The sequence below is a fragment of the Salmo trutta genome, chromosome 24 (assembly GCF_901001165.1).
Source record: "Salmo trutta chromosome 24, fSalTru1.1, whole genome shotgun sequence".
Classification (NCBI taxonomy): domain Eukaryota; kingdom Metazoa; phylum Chordata; class Actinopteri; order Salmoniformes; family Salmonidae; genus Salmo; species Salmo trutta.
Genome location: NC_042980.1, coordinates 26,483,834 through 26,501,247, shown reverse-complemented (window position 1 = coordinate 26,501,247; position 17,414 = coordinate 26,483,834). Strand labels below are relative to the sequence as shown.

The 17,414-nt window shown below is 44.5% G+C and overlaps 1 protein-coding gene across 1 annotated transcript in view; it reads left to right on the top strand.

Annotated features, from left to right (window-relative positions):
* LOC115160996 (coiled-coil domain-containing protein 141) overlaps positions 1–17,414 on the top strand; it is a 45,062-nt gene that overhangs the window by 18,747 nt on the left and 8,901 nt on the right. Inside the window, exons 8-17 of the mRNA XM_029711622.1 lie at positions 1,322–1,494; positions 1,779–1,920; positions 4,024–4,143; positions 8,814–9,005; positions 10,779–10,955; positions 11,317–11,496; positions 11,679–11,804; positions 12,118–12,306; positions 14,865–15,026; positions 15,261–15,410. Of these exons, the coding sequence (XP_029567482.1) occupies positions 1,322–1,494; positions 1,779–1,920; positions 4,024–4,143; positions 8,814–9,005; positions 10,779–10,955; positions 11,317–11,496; positions 11,679–11,804; positions 12,118–12,306; positions 14,865–15,026; positions 15,261–15,410 (1,611 nt within the window). The remainder of the gene's footprint in view (positions 1–1,321; positions 1,495–1,778; positions 1,921–4,023; positions 4,144–8,813; positions 9,006–10,778; positions 10,956–11,316; positions 11,497–11,678; positions 11,805–12,117; positions 12,307–14,864; positions 15,027–15,260; positions 15,411–17,414) is intronic.

Below are 17,414 nucleotides of genomic sequence, written 5' to 3'. Positions count from 1 at the left end.
GGTCTCCTTTAGTAGTGGTTTCTTTGCAGCAATTTGACCATGAAGGCCTGATTCACACAGTCTCCTCTGAACAGTTGATGTTGAGATGTGTCTATTACTTGAAGCATTTATTTGGGCTGAGAATTTCTGAGGCAGGTAACTCTAATGAACTTATCCTCTGCAGCAGAGGTAACTCTGGGTCTTCATTTCCTGTGGCGGTCCTCATGAGAGGCAGTTTCAGCATGGCGCTTGATGGTTTTTGCGACTGCACTTGAAAGAACTTTCAAAGTTCTTGAAATGTTCCTCATTGACTGACCTCCGTGTTTTAAAGTAATGATGGACTGTTGTTTCTCTTTGCTTAATTGAGCTGTTCTTGCCATAATATGGACTTGTTCTTTTACCAAATAGGGCTATCTTCTGTATATCACTCCTACCTTGTCACAACACAGCTGATTGGCTCAAACGCATTAAGAAGGAAAGAAATTCCACAAATGAACTTTTAACAAGGCACACCTGTTAATGGAAATGCATTCCAGGTGACTACCTCATGAAGCTGTTTGAGAGAATGCCAAGACTGTGCAAAGCTGTCATCATGGCAAAGGGTGGCTACTTTGAAGAATATTTAATCTAAAATATATTTGGATTTGTTTAACACTTTTTTGGTTACTACATGTGTGTTTCATAGTTACATATGTGTTGTTTCATAGTTTTGATGTCTTCACTATTATTCTACAATGTAGAAACAAAGAAAAACTCTTGAATGAGTAGGTGTGTCCAAACCTTTGCCTGGTACTGTATGTGAGGTGTATACTTTTGTTTCATAGTAGATTTGTTTAAGGACACCAAGAAACAATATTGATTTAACCCACTGCAGTAAAAAGTTAAAACAAGGAAAACAGACCAGCTACTGCCAATGCGTTACGCTCTCACACAACCTGCTGTACATATCATGTGCCGCCTTCTATAGCAGTACCAATGAGGTAGCTATGTAACCGTAGATATCACATTCAGGAAAGCAATGTGTTCTTTAGCAGTGCCAACAAGGTATTTACTGTACCAATCATGTGCCCGACAAATATGTGAAGAGTGTAATTATTATTGAAGCACTAAGCTTTGAAGTCCTTACACAGCATAGTGAACTAGTGACTTGAATTTGATTTGAATATGCTGCCCTCAAGTGGACATTAAGGGTACATTTGTGCCATCTACTGCATCATACATTTTTATTTTTATTAAAAGGAGCAATATTACATTTACTCAGGACTTCCGTTAAACTATCTATCATGTTTACATGATTACTTTTATGTATAATGTCCTATCCTCTCATTTCTGTTTATGTCAGGCTTTTGGGGTCCTGGGAACTGTTGAGAGTCAACTAAAGGGGTTGAAGAGCCAGACACTACGGTTGCCTAAGTTGGCCAAAAAGCATGAGGAGCTGCTGCGAAGCATTAAAGAGTCAGCCACCGACCCTCTTCAGAGAGGACAGCTCATACTGCAGAAGGTTGACCCACAGAGGTAAACTGCACGGCATCCATATTAGGACATCCTCAGTCCTCAGACTCAAAACCTTACTGCCACCCTAGTCAAGTTTAAAACCTGCGGTGGTCAAGTATCACCACAGCCTGCTTATTGCTGGTGTAGCAAAACTGAGATTTTAAATATGCTTGTTAAACTATGTGATGCAGTGTGTGCAAAATAGGCCTTTATTTTGATAGACGGATGGATCGATCAAGAATGCAGATATTATTATTACTACATGGAGCATTTGACATCATACATGGCTCTTACTGTATTTCTAGTACCCAAGTGGAAGGGGTGAAAAGGATGCTGGGATATGTGAGAGAACGGGTTGATACTCTGAGCCGGGAATGCCACGCCCACCGAGCACTGGCAGCCAAGAGACAGCAGCTGGTGTCCACATGTGAAGACCTCATAGACAAGGTACACACAAGCCTTAGGCTGTGTCCCAAATGGCACAGCCTATTCCCTCTATAGTGCACTACCTTTGACCAGGACCCTTAGGGCTCTGGTTAAATGTAGTGCACAATATAGGGAATAGAGTCCCATTTGGGGCTAAACTTTAGCTATCTTTTTTATCGCACTCCTATTGATGTGTAAGCCCACTGCTAGTCTCATTGGGCCTGATTCAGAGTTGAAATAAGCATGTGCAAGTTAGATGATTGCATATCATTTACCGTCAATAGGAAAGGTACACAAAAGTTTTGAGTTAAAAAGATCTAAAGTCAGATTGGTCATTTTCAGTCGTATTGTGAGGCTAGTTGACAGCCTACAGTCAACTACCAATGCTTTTATATGTGTCCACATTTCCATCTATTTCAGTTAACTGCATTTGACTGAATTGTTTCGAATCCCACCGCACCTTCTCCGCTATGCAATCTGGTTTCCAAGCTGGTCATGGGTGCACGTCAGCCACGCTCAAGGTCCTAAACGTCATCATAACCGCCATCGATAAAAGACAATACTGTGCAGCCGTATTCATCGACCTGGCCAGGGCTTTCGACTCTGTCAATCACAGCATTCTTATTGGCAGACTCAACAGCCTTGGTCTCTCAAATGACTGCCTCGCCTGGTTCACCAACTACTTCTCTGATAGAGATCAGTGTGTCAAATCTGAGGGCCTGATGTCCGGACCTCTGGCAGTCTCTATGGGGATACCACAGGGTTCAATTCTCGGGGTGACTCTTTTCTCTGTATACATCAATGATGTCGCTCTTGCTGCTGGTGATTCTCTGATCCACCTCTACGCAGACGACACCATTTTGTATACTTCTAGACCTTCTTTGGACACTGTGTAAACTAACCTCCAGACGAGCTTCAATGCCATACAACACTCCTTCCGTGGCCTCCAACTGCTCTTAAATGCAAGTAAAACTAAATGCATGGTCTTCAACCGATCGCTGCCAACACCTGCCCGCCCGCGCGACTAGCATCACTACTCTGGACGGTTCTGACTTAGAATATGTGGACAACTACAAATACCTAGGTGTCTGGTTAGACTGTAAACTCTCCTTCCAGACTCACAATAAGCATCTCCAATCCAAAATTAAATCTAGAATCGGCTTCCTATTTCGCAACAAAGCATCCTTCACTCATGCTGCCAAACATACCCTCGTAAAACTGACTATCCTACCGATCCTTGACTTCGGCAATGTCATTTACAAAATAGCCTCACTCTACTCAGCAAATTGGATGCAGTCTATCACAGTGCCATCCGTTTTGTCACCAAAGCCCCATATACTACCCACCACTGTGATCTGTATGCTCTCGTTGGCTGGCCCTCGCTTCATATTTTATTTGCCTAACCCGCTGGCTCCAGGTCATCTATAAGTCTTTGCTAGGTAAAGCCTCGCCTTATCTCAGCTCACTGGTCACCATAGCAGCACCCACCCATAGCACGCGATCCAGAAGGTATATTTCACTGGTCACCCCCAAAGCCAATTCTTCCTTTGGTCCGCCTTTCCTTCCAGTTCTCTGCTGCCAATGACTGGAACGAACTACAAAAATCACTGAAGCTGGAGACTCATATCTCCCTCACTAACTTTAAGCATCAGCTGTCAGAGCAGCTTACAGATCATTGCACCTGTACATAGTCCATCTGAAAATAGCCCATCTGTAAAACTACCTCATCCCCATATTGTTATTTATTTTTCTGCTCCTTTGCACCCGTGTCTCTACTTGCACATTCATCTTCTGCACATCTATCACTCCAGTGTTTTATTGCTAAATTGTAATTTATTTCGCCACTACGGACTATTAATTGCCTTACCACCCTAATCTTACTTAATTTGCACATACTGTATATAGACTTTTCTATTGTGTTATTGACTGTACATTTGTTTATTCTATGTGTAACTCTGTGTTGTTGTTTGTGTCGCACTGCTTTGCTTTATCTTGGCCAGGTCGCAGTTGTAAATGAGAACTTGTGCTCAACTGGCCTACCTGGTTAAATAAAGGTGAAATAAAACATTTTAAAAAATTGTGGAACTAATAAAGTTAAGTAAAAGTCATGTTTTTATGTCTCAGATCTCGGTGTGGCTAAAGAGCAGCAACTGTGTCCTCTCCAGAAACACTGAGCCAGGCTCCCTGCTCTCCCAGTCTGAAGACATGCTCAACAAACACCTGGAACTCTCCTCACAAACACAGGTAGTCAGGGATAGCATTTACTCAACCTAATTCAAATGTATGTCCCCTTTGTTCATTTACATATCTTGTACCAAGGTTGGGGTCAATTCCATTTAAATTCAGGAACTTCAGTTAACTTCCTGAACTGAATGAATTCAAATGGACCTACCTCTGTCTTGTACTGTACTGAAGTACTGTACTAGTAAAACATTTGGACACACCTACTCATTCAAGGGTTTTTCTTTATTTTTTACTATTTTCTACATTGTAGAATAATAGTGAAGACATCAAAACTGTGAAATATCTCATATGGAATCATGTAGTAACCAAAAAAGTGTTAAACAAATCCAAATATATTTTATATGAAATATTCTTCAAAGTAGCCACCCTTTGCCTTGATGACAGCTTTGCACAATCTTGGCATTCTCTCAACCAGCTTCATGAGGTAGTCACCTGGAATGCATTTCCATTAACAGGTGTACCTTGTTAAAAGTTCATTTGTGGAATTTCTTTCCTTCTTAATGAGTTTGAGCCAATCAGCAGTGTTGTGACAAGGTAGGGGTGATATACAGAAGATAGCCCATAAGTCCATATTATGGCAAGAACAGCTCAAATAAGCAAAGAGAAACAACAGTCCATCATTACTTTAAGACATGAAGGTCAGTCAATGAGGAACATTTCAAGAACTTTGAAAATGTCTTAAGGTGCAGTCGCAAAAATCATCAAGTGCTACGACGAAACTGGCTCTCATGAGGACCGCCACAGGAAAGGATGTCCCAGAGTTACCTCTGCTGCAGAGGATAAGTTCATTAGAGTTACCAGCCTCAGAAAATGCAGCCCAAATAAATGCTTCACAGAGTTCAAGTACAGACACATCTCAACATCAACTGTTCAGAGGAGACTGTGTGAATAGAGTCATTCATGGTCGAATTGCTGCAAAGAAACCACTACTAAAGGATGCCAATAATAAGAAGAGACTTGCTTGTGCCAAGAACCACAAGCAATGGACATTAGACCATTGGAAATCTGTCCTTTGGTCTGATGAGTCTAAATTTGAGATTTTTGGTTCCAACCGCCGTGTCTTTGTGAGACGCAGAGTAGGTGAACAGATGATCTCCGCATGTGTGGTTCCGACCGTGAAGCACGGAGGAGGAGGTGTGATGGTGTGTTGGTGCTTTGCTGGTGACACTGTCAGTGATTTATTTAGAATTCAAGGTACACTTAACCATCATGGCTACCACAGCATTCTGCAGCGATACGCCATCCTGTCTGGTTTGCGCTTAATGGGACTATAATTTGTTTTTCAACAGGACAACGACCCAACACACCTCCAGGCTGTGTAAGGGCTATTTGACCAAGAAGGAGAGTGATGAAGTGTTTCATCAGATGATCTGGCCTCCACAATCACCCGACCTCAACCCAATTGAGATGGTTTGGGATGAGTTGGACCGCAGAGTGAAGGAAAAGCAGCCAGCAAGTGCTCAGAATATGTGGGAACTCCTTCAAGATGGTTGGAAAAGCATTCCAGGTGAAGCTGGTTGAGAGAATGCCAAGAGTGTGCGAAGCTGTCATCAAGGAAAAGGATGGCTACTTTGAAAAATCTCAAATATAAAATATATTTAGATTTGTTTAACACTTTTTTGGTAACTACATGATTCCATTTGTGTTATTTTACATTTACATTACATTTAAGTAATTTAGCAGACGCTCTTATCCGGAGCGACTTACAAATTGGTGCATTCACCTTATGATATCCAGTGGAACAACCACTTTACAATAGTGCATCTAAATCTTTTAAGGGGGGGGGGTTAGAAGCATTACTTTATCCTATCCCAGGTATTCCTTAAAGAGGTGGGGTTTCAGGTGTCTCCGGAAGGTGGTGATTGACTCCGCTGTCCTGGCGTCGTGAGGGAGCTTGTTCCACCATTGGGGTGCCAGAGCAGCGAACAGTTTGGACTGGGCTGAGCGGGAACCGTGCTTCCTCAGAGGTAGGGGGGCCAGCATGCCAGAGGTGGATGAACGCAATGCCCTTGTTTGGGTGTAGGGCCTGATCAGAGCCTGAAGGTATGGAGGTGCCGTTCCCCTCACAGCTCCGTAGGCAAGCACCATGGTCTTGTAGCGGATGCGAGCTTCAACTGGAAGCCAGTGGAGAGAGCGGAGGAGCGGGGTGACGTGAGAGAACTTGGGAAGGTTGAACACCAGACGGGCTGCGGCGTTCTGGATGAGTTGTAGGGGTTTAATGGCACAGGCAGGGAGCCCAGCCAACAGCGAGTTGCAGTAATCCAGACGGGAGATGACAAGTGCCTGGATTAGGACCTGCGTCGCTTCCTGTGTGAGGCAGGGTCGTACTCTGCGAATGTTGTAGAGCATGAACCTACAGGATCGGGTCACCGCCTTGATGTTAGTGGAGAACGACAGGGTGTTGTCCAGGATCACGCCAAGGTTCTTAGCACTCTGGGAGGAGGACACAAGGGAGTTGTCAACCGTGAAGGCGAGATCATGGAACGGGCAGTCCTTCCCCGGGAGGAAGAGCAGCTCCGTCTTGCCGAGGTTCAGCTTGAGGTGGTGATCCGTCATCCACACTGATATGTCTGCCAGACATGCAGAGATGCGATTCGCCGCCTGGTTATCAGAAGGGGGAAAGGAGAAGATTAATTGTGTGTCGTCTGCATAGCAATGATAGGAGAGACCATGTGAGGATATGACAGAGCCAAGTGACTTGGTGTATAGCGAGAATAGGAGAGGGCCTAGAACAGAGCCCTGGGGGACACCAGTGGTGAGAGCGCGTGGTGCGGAGACAGATTCTCGCCACGCCACCTGGTAGGAGCGACCTGTCAGGTAGGACGCAATCCAAGCGTGGGCCGCGCCGGAGATGCCCAACTCGGAGAGGGTGGAGAGGAGGATCTGATGGTTCACAGTATCAAAGGCAGCAGATAGGTCTAGAAGGATAAGAGCAGAGGAGAGAGAGTTAGCTTTAGCAGTGCGGAGAGCCTCCGTGACACAGAGAAGAGCAGTCTCAGTTGAATGCCCAGTCTTGAAACCTGACTGATTAGGATCAAGAAGGTCATTCTGAGAGAGATAGCAGGAGAGCTGGCCAAGGACGGCACGTTCAAGAGTTTTGGAGAGAAAAGAAAGAAGGGATACTGGTCTGTAGTTGTTGACATGGGAGGGATCGAGTGTAGGTTTTTTCAGAAGGGGTGCAACTCTCGCTCTCTTGAAGACGGAAGGGACGTAGCCAGCGGTCAAGGATGAGTTGATGAGCGAGGTGAGGTAGGGGAGAATGTCTCCGGAAATGGTCTGGAGAAGAGAGGAGGGGATAGGGTCAAGTGGGCAGGTTGTTGGGCGGCCGGCCGTCACAAGACGCGAGATTTCATCTGCAGAGAGAGGGGAGAAAGAGGTCAAAGCACAGGGTAGAGCAGTGTGAGCAGGACCAGCGGTGTCGTTTGACTTAGCAAACGAGGATCGGATATCGTCAACCTTCTTTTCAAAATGGTTGACGAAGTCATCCGCATAGAGGGAGGAGGGGGGGGGAGGATTCAGGAGGGAGGAGAAGGTAGCAAAGAGCTTCCTAGGGTTAGAGGCAGATGCTTGGAATTTAGAGTGGTAGAAAGTGGCTTTAGCATGTCAGTCAGGCTTTAGCAGCAGAGACAGAAGAGGAGAATGTAGAGAGGAGGGAGTGAAAGGATGCCAGGTCCGCAGGGAGGCGAGTTTTCCTCCATTTCCGCTCGGCTGCCCGGAGCCCTGTTCTGTGAGCTCGCAGTGAGTTGTCAAGCCACGGAGCAGGAGGGGAGGACCGAGCCGGCCTGGAGGATAGGGGACAGAGAAAATCAAAGGATGCAGAAAGGGAGGAGAGGAGGGTTGAGGAGGCAGAATCAGGAGATAGGTTGGAGAAGGTTTGAGCAGAGGGAAGAGATGATAGGATGGAAGAGGAGAGAGTAGCGGGAGAGAGAGAGCGAAGGTTGGGACGGCGCAATACCATCCGAGTAGGGGCAGAGTGAGAAGTGTTGGATGAGAGCGAGAGGGAAAAGGATACAAGGTAGTGGTCGGAGATTTGGAGGGGAGTTGCAATGAGATTAGTGGAAGAACAGCATCTAGTAAAGATGAGGTCAAGCGTATTGCCTGCCTTGTGAGTAGGGGGGGAAGGTGAGAGGGTGAGGTCAAAAGAGGAGAGGAGTGGAAAGAAGGAGGCAGAGAGGAATGAGTCAAAGGTAGACGTGGGGAGGTTAAAGTCACCCTGATCTGTGAGAGGTGAGCCATCCTCAGGAAAGGAACTTATCAAGGCGTCAAGCTCATTGATGAACTCTCCAAGGGAACCTGGAGGGCGATAAATGATAAGGATGTTAAGCTTGAAAGGGCTGGTAACTGTGACAGCATGGAATTCAAATGAGGAGATAGACAGATGAGTCAGGGGAGAAAGAGAGAATGTCCACTTGGGAGAGATGAGGATTCCAGTGCCACCACCCCGCTGGCTCGATGCTCTAGGGGTATGCGAGAATACGTGGGCAGACGAGGAGAGAGCAGTAGGAGTAGCAGTGTTATCTGTGGTAATCCATGTTTCCGTTACTCTACAATGTAGAAAATTGTACAAATAAAGAAAAACCCTTGAATGAGTAGGTGTGTCTAAACTTTTGACAGGTGCTGTATATGTGTGATACTATCGAGCTTCTCAATCCTGGTCATTTGGTTCTCAGGAAACAGCCAGTGAGGCAGAGGCCATGGCAGAACAGATAACGGAACTGAAAACACTGGAGTGTCCTGAAGCCACTGAGTTCTCCAACAAAGCATCACTGCTAGTGGAGGAGCTGAAGACAGTCACCAGAAACATCACATCCCGCATCGACAATATCCGACCATACGTGGGCTTCTTGCGAATTGCTGAGGAGGTTATTTTGTCTTACATTATACACTGCTCAAAAAAATAAAGGGAACACTTAAACAACACAATGTAACTCCAAGTCAATCACACTTCTGTGAAATCAAACTGTCCACTTAGGAAGCAACACTGATTGACAATACATTTCAAATGCTGTTGTGCAAATGGAATAGACAACAGGTAGAAATTATAGGCAATTAGCAAGACACCCCCAATAAAGGAGTGGTTCTGCAGGTGGGGACCACAGACCACTTCTCAGTTCCTATGCTTCCTGGCTGATGTTTTGGTCACTTTTGAATGCTGGCGGTGCTTTCACTCTAGAGGTAGCATGAGACGGAGTCTACAACCCACACAAGTGGCTCAGGTAGTGCAGCTCATCCAGGATGGCACATCAATGCGAGCTGTGGCAAGAAGGTTTGCTGTGTCTGTCAGCGTAGTGTCCAGAGCATGGAGGCGCTACCAGGAGACAGGCCAGTACATCAGGAGACGTGGAGGAGGCCGTAGGAGGGCAACAACCCAGCAGCAGGACCGCTACCTCCGCCTTTTGTGCAAGGAGGAGCAAGAGGAGCACTGCCAGAGCCCTGCAAAATGACCTCCAGCAGGCTACAAATGTGCATGTGTCTGCTCAAACGATCAGAAACAGACTCCATGAGGGTGGTATGAGGGCCCGACATCCACAGGTGGGGGTTGTGCTTACAGCCCAACACCGTGCAGGATGTTTGGCATTTGCCAGAGAACACCAAGATTGGCAAATTCGCCACTGGCGCCCTGTGCTCTTCACAGATGAAAGCAGGTTCACACTGAGCACGTGACAGACGTGACAGTCTGGAGACGCCGTGGAGAACGTTCTGCTGCCTGCAACATCCTCCAGCATGACCGGTTTGGCGGTGGGTCAGTCATGGTGTGGGGTGGCATTTCTTTGGGGGGCCGCACAGCCCTCCATGTGCTCGCCAGAGGTAGCCTGACTGCCATTAGGTACCGAGATGAGATCCTCAGACCCCTTGTGAGACCATATGCTGGTGCGGTTGGCCCTGGGTTCCTCCTAATGCAAGACAATGCTAGACCTCATGTGGCTGGAGTGTGTCAGCAGTTCCTGCAAGAGGAAGGCATTGATGCTATGGACTGGCCCGCCCGTTCCCCAGACCTGAATCCAATTGAGCACATCTGGGACATCATGTCTCGCTCCATCCACCAACGCCACGTTGCACCACAGACTGTCCAGGAGGTGGCGGATGCTTTAGTCCAGGTCTGGGAGGAGATCCCTCAGGAGACCATCCGCCACCTCATCAGGAGCATGCCCAGGCGTTGTAGGGAGGTCATACGGGCACGTGGAGGCCACACACACTACTGAGCCTCATTTTGACTTGTTTTTAGGACATTACATCAAAGTTGGATCAGCCTGTAGTGTGGTTTTCCACTTTAATTTATTTTGAGTGTGACTCCAAATCCAGACCTCCATGGGTTGATAAATTGATTTTCCATTGATTATTTTTGTGTGATTTTGTTGTCAGCACATTCAACTATGTAAAGAAAAAAGTATTTAATAAGATTATTTCTTTCATTCAGATCTAGGATGTGTTGTTTAAGTGTTCCCTTTATTTTTTTGAGCAGTATATTTTTTTGAAATGTGTATGTTGAAATGTGTATGTTAGTGTTTTACAGTGGTAGGTGACACAGTGGTATCTTGACTGACTGAACATCCTTATTCTGTATGTATTTGAACTGAAATGTGAATAACAGTTACATTGTACTGAATAGAGTTGTAACTCCTATGGTGTTTTAGGTGGAGGAGCAGATGCAGAGTCTACATGAGAGCTATAACTGGAAGCCAGAGGAGGAGGAGAACAAGGAGAGTAGCGTCACGTCAAAGGAGATCGCAGATGCTAAGTGGCAGTCCATGTTGGAACGCTTCCTTGCCATGCAGGACCTGGGAAACAACTACATCAATTCATCTAACATGGTTAGACATTATTACCTGGTTCGAGAAATTGTTAGGACTCAACTTCTTCAAATGCTATTATTCATGCAATAGTTTTGGCAGCCTGACATTTGCCAATTTTAGATGTATTGATTATACGTATCTAGTAGAAGTTGGAAAACCCATTTATTATTGCTGTGTAATTATCTTTGGAATAAATTGCACTTAACAGGTCACTGTCTGCACGCATATAGACAAACCTTAGAACCATTTATTACTGTAATTCAAACAAGAGGGAGAATGGTTAGACCAACATCCAGTGGTGCTTCATATATGAGGGCTGTAGAATACAGACAAGACCCAGTACCTGATAGCAATGGATTCTTTATGCTGGCATCGTCAGGTGAGTGAGGACCTGAACCTGAATGTGAGGGTAGCCATCGGTGTGGTGGAGAAGACCATGGAGGAGCTGAACAAGAAGAAGATGGACCTGTCGGACCTCTGGACCTCCTGGCAGCTCCATGTCAGTCAGGTGAAGTCCATCAAGAAACAGTGGAAGAAATACAAAGAACAATTGAAAAAGGTAAAGTAAAAAGAAGTAGATAATGTATATCCATTACAAATTCCTGAAGCCCAACCAATGTATTCTTAATGTATCATCAAGTGCAATCTCATGAATTAGTAAGACCCCCTGAATACAATGTCAGAACAGGGGGGGGTTTCTTTTTTTTTTTTTTTCTGTTTTTTTAAATGTGTTTTTTACAGACTGTTCATGACTTGAAGAGTGTGGAGGAGGTTCTTGTCCCGACTTCTAAAGTAGATCTGGGAAGTGACCTTAAGACTGTGTCAAAGCTACTGGAGAACTTTAGCCTAGATAAGCCCCACTTCCTGGTAAGAACTATAGCCCATTGACCTGTCATATAGGTAGAATAAATCACAACATTATTATGTATATATTTTTTTACAGAACACAATGGTTTTATGAGTACCAATATAATTATATAGTCTGTTTAAGTGTAAGTCAAAATACATTTAGACTGCTTGATAGTACAGTATCTATACGGTGGCTCTAAGTAGCTTGACACCATGCCTGAATCTTTTTACATTTGTGTCATCTCCCTTCGTTCTTTGATCTGGCCCATTATGTGATATCCTATAAGTAAATATGCATAATTATTCTCTATGTAATGTATGTCCCCTGTAGCAACTGAATGCGGAGGTAGAATACATGGTGAAGACATCAGAACTGTTGGCATTGAAAGGAATTCCTATCAAAGAGAAGAGTGAGAAGGTCACAGAGATGCTTCACCTTCATCAGAGAGTGAAAGATAACATCAAAGAGTACGAGTCTGTCCTCAAGATGGCTGTGAAGTTCCACCAGCTTTATGAGGAGGTAACAACACATAGTCTAAGGGTGCGGCATGCACCCCAAATGGCACCCTATTCCCTACCGAATAGTGCACTACTTTTAACCAGGGCCCACAGAGTGCACTATATAAAGTAGTGCACAATATAGGGAATAGGGTGATATTTGGGACACCCCATAGTCTACACACTGTAAATATCAGGGAGGATGTTATCTTAGCTGTAGTCTCTTCAGAGCCATTGTGTCTGTCTCTGGCAGGGAAACTATCTTTGCTGTGTGTTTGAGAGAACACATGGGATCAGTTTAGATCAAAGTTCTCTGCCCTTCATAGGCCTTTTCAGCTTTAAATGTCAGCTTTAAATGTCACATAAATACTGTAACTATCAGATAGTTAGTTACCTATCTAGCTTTGCTATATAAACCGAAGAACACAGGATATTAATTTAGAGATGCGCTGGAGATACAGTACCTCGCAGACCTTTTCAGCCTAAAATGTACCATAAGAGATTGATACTTTGCATGCTCCATCCACACTACACTACGCCTGGCAGTCAAATACTAACCATGTCTTTATGGTTGATACATTGACTCATATGAATGTGAAGGCGTGTTCTCAAAGCATATGCAGACCAGCATTCAAATGTTCAATCTCTTCTTGTCCCAGTCTGTAATTACAACATGTTTCAATTTGACCATTTTTGTCCCTGTTCCTGCCTAAATCGCCATGTGGCATTCACATCTGTAATTATGAAGTGCTTTCAAAGGCTGGTCATGACACACATCAACACTATCATCCCAGACACCCTGGACCCACTCCAATCCGCACACCACCCAAAAGATCCACAGATGGCCTCTCCCACCTGGACAAGAGGGGAAATAACTATGTGAGAGTGCTGTTCATAGACCACTCCTCAGCATTTAACACCATAGTCCCTTCCATGCTCATTACCAAGCTGGGGACCCTGGGAGTGAACATCTCCCTCTGTAACTGGATCCTGGACTTCCTGACAGAACGGCCCCAGGTGGTGAGGGTAGGAAACAACACCTCCGCCATGCTGACCCTCAACATGGGGGATGCTCAAGGGTGTGTGCTTAGTCCCCTCTTGTACTCCCTGTTCACCCACAACTGTGTCCACCCACGACTCCAACACCATTATCAAGTTTGCTAACAACACAACAGTGGTAGGCCTGATCACCGATGGCGATGACACAGCCTACAGGGAGGAGGTCAGACACTTGACAGTGAGGTGCCATGACAACAACTTTTCCCCAAACGTCTGTAAGACCAAGGAGCTGATCGTGGACTATAGGAGAAAGAGGGGTGAGTACGCCCCCATCACATCGACAGGGCTGTAGTGGAGTGGGTCGGCACAACAGCGCCTCTTCCCACTCAGAAGGCTGAAAAGATTTGGCATGGGCCTTCGGATCCTCAAAAAGTTCTATAGCTGCACCATCGAGAGCATCTTAACTGGCTGTATCACCGCTTGGTATGGCAAATGCACCACGCTCGACCGCAAAGTGCTACAGAGGTTGGTGTGGACAGCCCAGTACATCACTGAGGCCGAGCTCCCTGCCGTCCAGGACCTCTATATCAGGTGGTGTCAGAGGAATGCCTGAAAAATTGCCAAAGACTCCAGCCACCCAAAACTATTCCCTCAGCTACCGTCCGGCAAACAGTACCGGGACATCGGCTCTCAGACCAACAGGCTCCGAGACAGCTTCTACCCCCAAGCCACAAGACTACTAAAAAGTTAATTAGTGTTTACCCAGATCTGCACTGACTAACTGTCTTGCACTGACTTTATGCACACTCACAAGACTATATACTGTATACACACTATATATATACTCACACACACACTACACTGACACTCTCACACAAAACCCATACGTATTCACATACACTACATAAGCACATTTGCACACACATGCATACCGACAACACAAACACAAATACACACACACACACACACATACAGACACAACACACTCATCATATGCTGCTGCTACTCTGTTCTTTATTTTACTCATATTGTTATCTACCGTGATGCCAAGTCACTTTACCTTTCATGTACATATCTACCTCAAATACCATGTACCTCTGCACATTGACTAGGTACTGTATCTCCCTGAATATAGCTCCATTCTTGTGTATTTTATTCCTCTTGTGTTACTATTTTTGGGAAGGGCTAGTAAGCAAGCATTCATTTCATGGTTAAGTCTACACCCGTTGTATTCTGCACGTGAAACATCTATTTGATTTGAGAAATGAAGTTAAATAAACACCTATTTAATGAATAAGGGCATCATTACACAAGCAAAGTCTAGAATGAATCCAAGAGAATAAATCAGCCTTCTATGAGCTCAGGGGGTTTCCTAGACAAGATACCCCAGAACACACTAATAGAACACTAATTGAATATAAGGCTGCATTACTCGGTTATTCAAAATCTTGACCACCTGGTGATATGCAAACATCATCAAACATTCACATAGATACTGATCATAGCAACAAATAAACAGCCACCTAATTGGATAACCGTTCAATAAACAGCCTCCTAATTGGTTAACTGTTGTGTCCCCAGCTGGATAAGCTGTTAACGTCGGAGCCTGTGACAGGATTCAGCGAGACGAGCCAGGCTAAGATCCAGCTGATCCAACACCAGGACAGACAGAGCCACATCAGACACCTGTACAACCTGGCTATCTCTCTGGGAGGAGACATCAGCAACACTGTCCAGCAGTCGGTGAGACTGGAAGGCAACACCTCAACATTCACCACTGTTTGTTTGTTTGTCTTGACCCTGAGAGTTTTTTTTTCATTGTGTTTGCACTCCCCTTGCTCCAAGTGCTGTATTACTTTACTTTTTTTTTTTTAACTTTACATGCACACTAACAAATATTAGTATGCTTTTGAAGATCTAGTTACATTACATGCTCATTATCTTATGATACAGAACTTCTCTCACCTTCCATCCCAGCATGCCTCAGGGTTTACAGTGTGGCGTCTGCAGGAGCGTCTGGAGAGACTGGAGAGAGGTTGTGTGAACTGGAGCGCTGAGGCCAACAGGTGTGAAGAGAGCCTCACCAGCAACCTGCACTACTGTGTCTTCAAGGAGGAGATCACTGAGGTGAAACCCTCTCTCATGCACGCACGTACACACACACACACACTGCTTCAAGGAGGAGATCATTGAGGTCGGACGGTGAAACAACCCTTTGGCTTTATCTCAATAAGACTGTTTGTTAGTCTTGGTTATTCATCCCAATTTATATAACCCAGGCCCCAGATCAAGAGCTCAAGTGTTCATTTGTGTTGGGGCTTTAGGATTTTGTAGTTGCTGGGGCTTTTTATTGTCTGGCCTAGCACCATAGCATAGCACAGCTGTCCCGGGTCTAAATTTAGCTCTGGGACTGTGATCTTTGTCTCTAGAGGGCCTCTATTCAAAGTTACATTTTCCCCCTCCCTCCCTCGCTCTCTGCCATTTGTCTCATGTCACTCCAGTCAGGAGGGCAGATTCCTCTCGTATCAGCTGTGGAAGGGTAACCCAAATAAAAGAGTCCTCAATACCAGGGCCCTCAGTCAGACAAGGGACCAGGAGGTCTCCCTTATTAATTAGAGATTACCTGGATGTAAGAATTATTATCTGCATGACATATGCAGGCCTAGAGGTATGGTTGGTACTAGTCTAAAGTTCACACACAAATCTCGATTTATCAGTGTTCTGTTCCAAATCTATTCATGCTACTCTATTTTTACTCAAACCACCCTTTATGCCCGAGACATGATCTGTTTGGCCTCTATGGCAATTTGAAACTTTCATAAAACATACTTTTATCAATATATAACTGTATTTAAGATGGTTCGGAAATTAAACTGTTGTTTCTATTTGTGTTTTCTGTAGGATTTCTATATTGCACTGCTGGGTTTTACATACCATAAATATCTCTACTCTTAATACACATACTTGAGATACCAATACTTGAGAAGCGAGGTCTTTGGGGGGAATCCTACCTGATGTCGGCTCCTGAGTGGTGCAGCTGTCTAAGGCACTGCATCTCAGTGCAAGAGGCAACAGGTGTCACTACAGTTCCTAGTTCGAATCCAGGCTGTATCACATCCGGCCGTGTTTGGGAGGCGCACAATTGGCCCAACTTTGTCCGGGTTTGTCCTGGGTAGGCCGTCATTGTAAATAAGAATTTGTTCTTAACTGACTTGCCTAGTTAAATTAATAAAATGTAAACTGGGGTGCATTTATTAGTCAGAATCCGTTGCAAAATGTTTCCATTTGAAACGGGAACCGTTTACTCTTGCTACCAAATGTAAGCAAACCGAGCAAACAGAATGAAACTTGTTTTCGTTGCAAAACGCTTTCTATTTGGAGTAACGGTTTCCGTTGCAAAACGTTTTGCAACAGACAAAATGTTTTGCAACAGAATCCGACTAATGAATACACCCCTGATGTCAATTATAAAGTGTAGATTTCTCCCTTTATGTTTAGGTTCCATTAAGTTGTGATTTCATCTGGCCAGCAGAGCACTGTTGCCTTCTGAGAGATGAGAGCTCCCCTAAAGATGTCTTGAATATACAGTATCACCTGGCTTGGACCATTACTTGGATTGCATGTGGCAGTATTTCATACACTGCCAACTAGCTGATACAGGTTGACATACTTCTTTTTAGCAAGGGACACCATACAGTTGGCTGAGCATACCTACAGTAGACATATCTAGACATTCACCAAACAGTGATGCACGTGTGCACTCTTATTTCAGGGGTGGTGTCAATTCCATTTCAATTTTGTCAATTCAGGAAGTACAGTAAACTGAAATTCCAATTTAAATTGTTCTTAATAAATAGCATTGGAATTTTCAGTTTACTTAATGAATTGACTGGATTGAAATGGAATTATCCCCGATCCTGTTTTATGTAATTTTACAGACCAATATACAATCATTTATATCTGCATGAATAAACAATGAGAAGATACATTCTGAAAAAAGATGACTTTCAATTGAATTACATTTTAAGTAGATTATATAATCAATGTAATCTTAATAGTAACGACTAGCTAAGCATTTAATATTAATAATGACTTAAGTAAATATTAAGCCATTATGTGTTAAGTATTAAG